This window comes from Trichechus manatus, unplaced genomic scaffold, assembly GCF_000243295.1.
Source record: "Trichechus manatus latirostris isolate Lorelei unplaced genomic scaffold, TriManLat1.0 scaffold00128, whole genome shotgun sequence".
Taxonomy (NCBI): domain Eukaryota; kingdom Metazoa; phylum Chordata; class Mammalia; order Sirenia; family Trichechidae; genus Trichechus; species Trichechus manatus.
Genome location: NW_004444064.1, coordinates 1,833,316 through 1,834,542, shown reverse-complemented (window position 1 = coordinate 1,834,542; position 1,227 = coordinate 1,833,316). Strand labels below are relative to the sequence as shown.

At 57.0% G+C, this 1,227-nt stretch overlaps 1 protein-coding gene across 1 annotated transcript in view; it reads left to right on the top strand.

Moving 5' to 3' along the window:
* The window catches only part of DIP2A (disco interacting protein 2 homolog A), a 142,234-nt gene that overhangs the window by 128,256 nt on the left and 12,751 nt on the right, over positions 1–1,227 (top strand). Inside the window, exons 30-32 of the mRNA XM_023739099.1 lie at positions 1–48; positions 488–618; positions 1,135–1,225. The exon at positions 1–48 is cut by the window's left edge and continues 9 nt beyond it. Of these exons, the coding sequence (XP_023594867.1) occupies positions 1–48; positions 488–618; positions 1,135–1,225 (270 nt within the window). The remainder of the gene's footprint in view (positions 49–487; positions 619–1,134; positions 1,226–1,227) is intronic.

Sequence of the window (1,227 nt, the reverse complement as noted above, 5' to 3'; positions counted from 1 at the left end):
TACTTGGACTTCAGCGTGTCCACCACGGGGATCCTAGCAGGCGTGAAGGTGGGTCTCTCCAGCTGTGGTTGCTAGAAAGTAGAGGGAATGATAGCACCATCCCTTGAAGTTTGCATTAAAACCAACAGGCCCAGCCTGAGGTGAGCCTGACCGTAATGCGGGTTCTGTGTCCCGCATTAGTGTCTGAAATTTCTGATTGAAGGCTGCTGGCCTCAGGGAGAGGGCAGCTTTGATGAGGCCATTTCCTTACTCGGAGACAAGCACTCGGCTGAATTCTTTATTACCCTGAAATCTGGTTTGGGAGATTTTCAGCATACCTCGTCCTGTGTATTGCTTAGGTTATGTGAGGATTTGAGCAGTTATCAGAATCAAAGCTAGCCGTGTGCTAAGCAGTCGGCGTGCTGTGGGCTGTTTGGGGCTTCATGCCTGTCTGGTTCGTCACGGAGTTTAGGTGTTGCGTTAAGTAGGCCTTTTGTTCTGTCCTCAGATGTCACACGCAGCCACCAGCGCCTTGTGCCGCTCCATAAAGCTGCAGTGTGAGTTGTACCCCTCGCGCCAGATTGCCATTTGCCTCGACCCCTACTGTGGCCTGGGCTTCGCTCTGTGGTGCCTGTGCAGGTGAGTGCTCCTGTGTAGGTGCCTGCTTCCGGGCAGGTGGGCGTTTCTGTGCAGGTGGGCAGGCGCCCTGCGGCGGCCTCCCCCTTGGGGCCCGGGCAGGTGGGCATGCCTGTGCAGTGTGTGGGTGCCCTGTGGTGGCCTCCCCCTTGGTGCCCGGGCAGGTGGGCACTCGTGTGCAGGTGGGCACTCGTGTGCAGGTGGGTTCACAGTGGTGCACCCCATGATGGGGGAAGTGGATGATGCCTGCACGTGTTTGGGGGTGAGCAGAGTCTGGGAGTCTGGGTGTGAAGTATATAAAAATACAAAACCATGTCCAGTATTAGTGATTAGGAAGAAACACTTGATCCCTTCAGGTATTAGGCAGTGGCGATGCATGTTTCCGAGCAGACGCCCTTTGACCCCGTGTAGTAGGCCACTTCCCCGCGTTGTCTCAGGACGTGGTTGGAGAGTGTGGGGAGGGCGCCAGGACACATGCTCCCACGCACCTGACACCACCCCCGTGTCTGTCTGTCGCAGCGTTTACTCGGGACACCAGTCTGTCCTGGTGCCCCCACTGGAGCTAGAGAGCAACGTGTCCCTGTGGCTGTCGGCCGTCAGCCAGTACAAGGC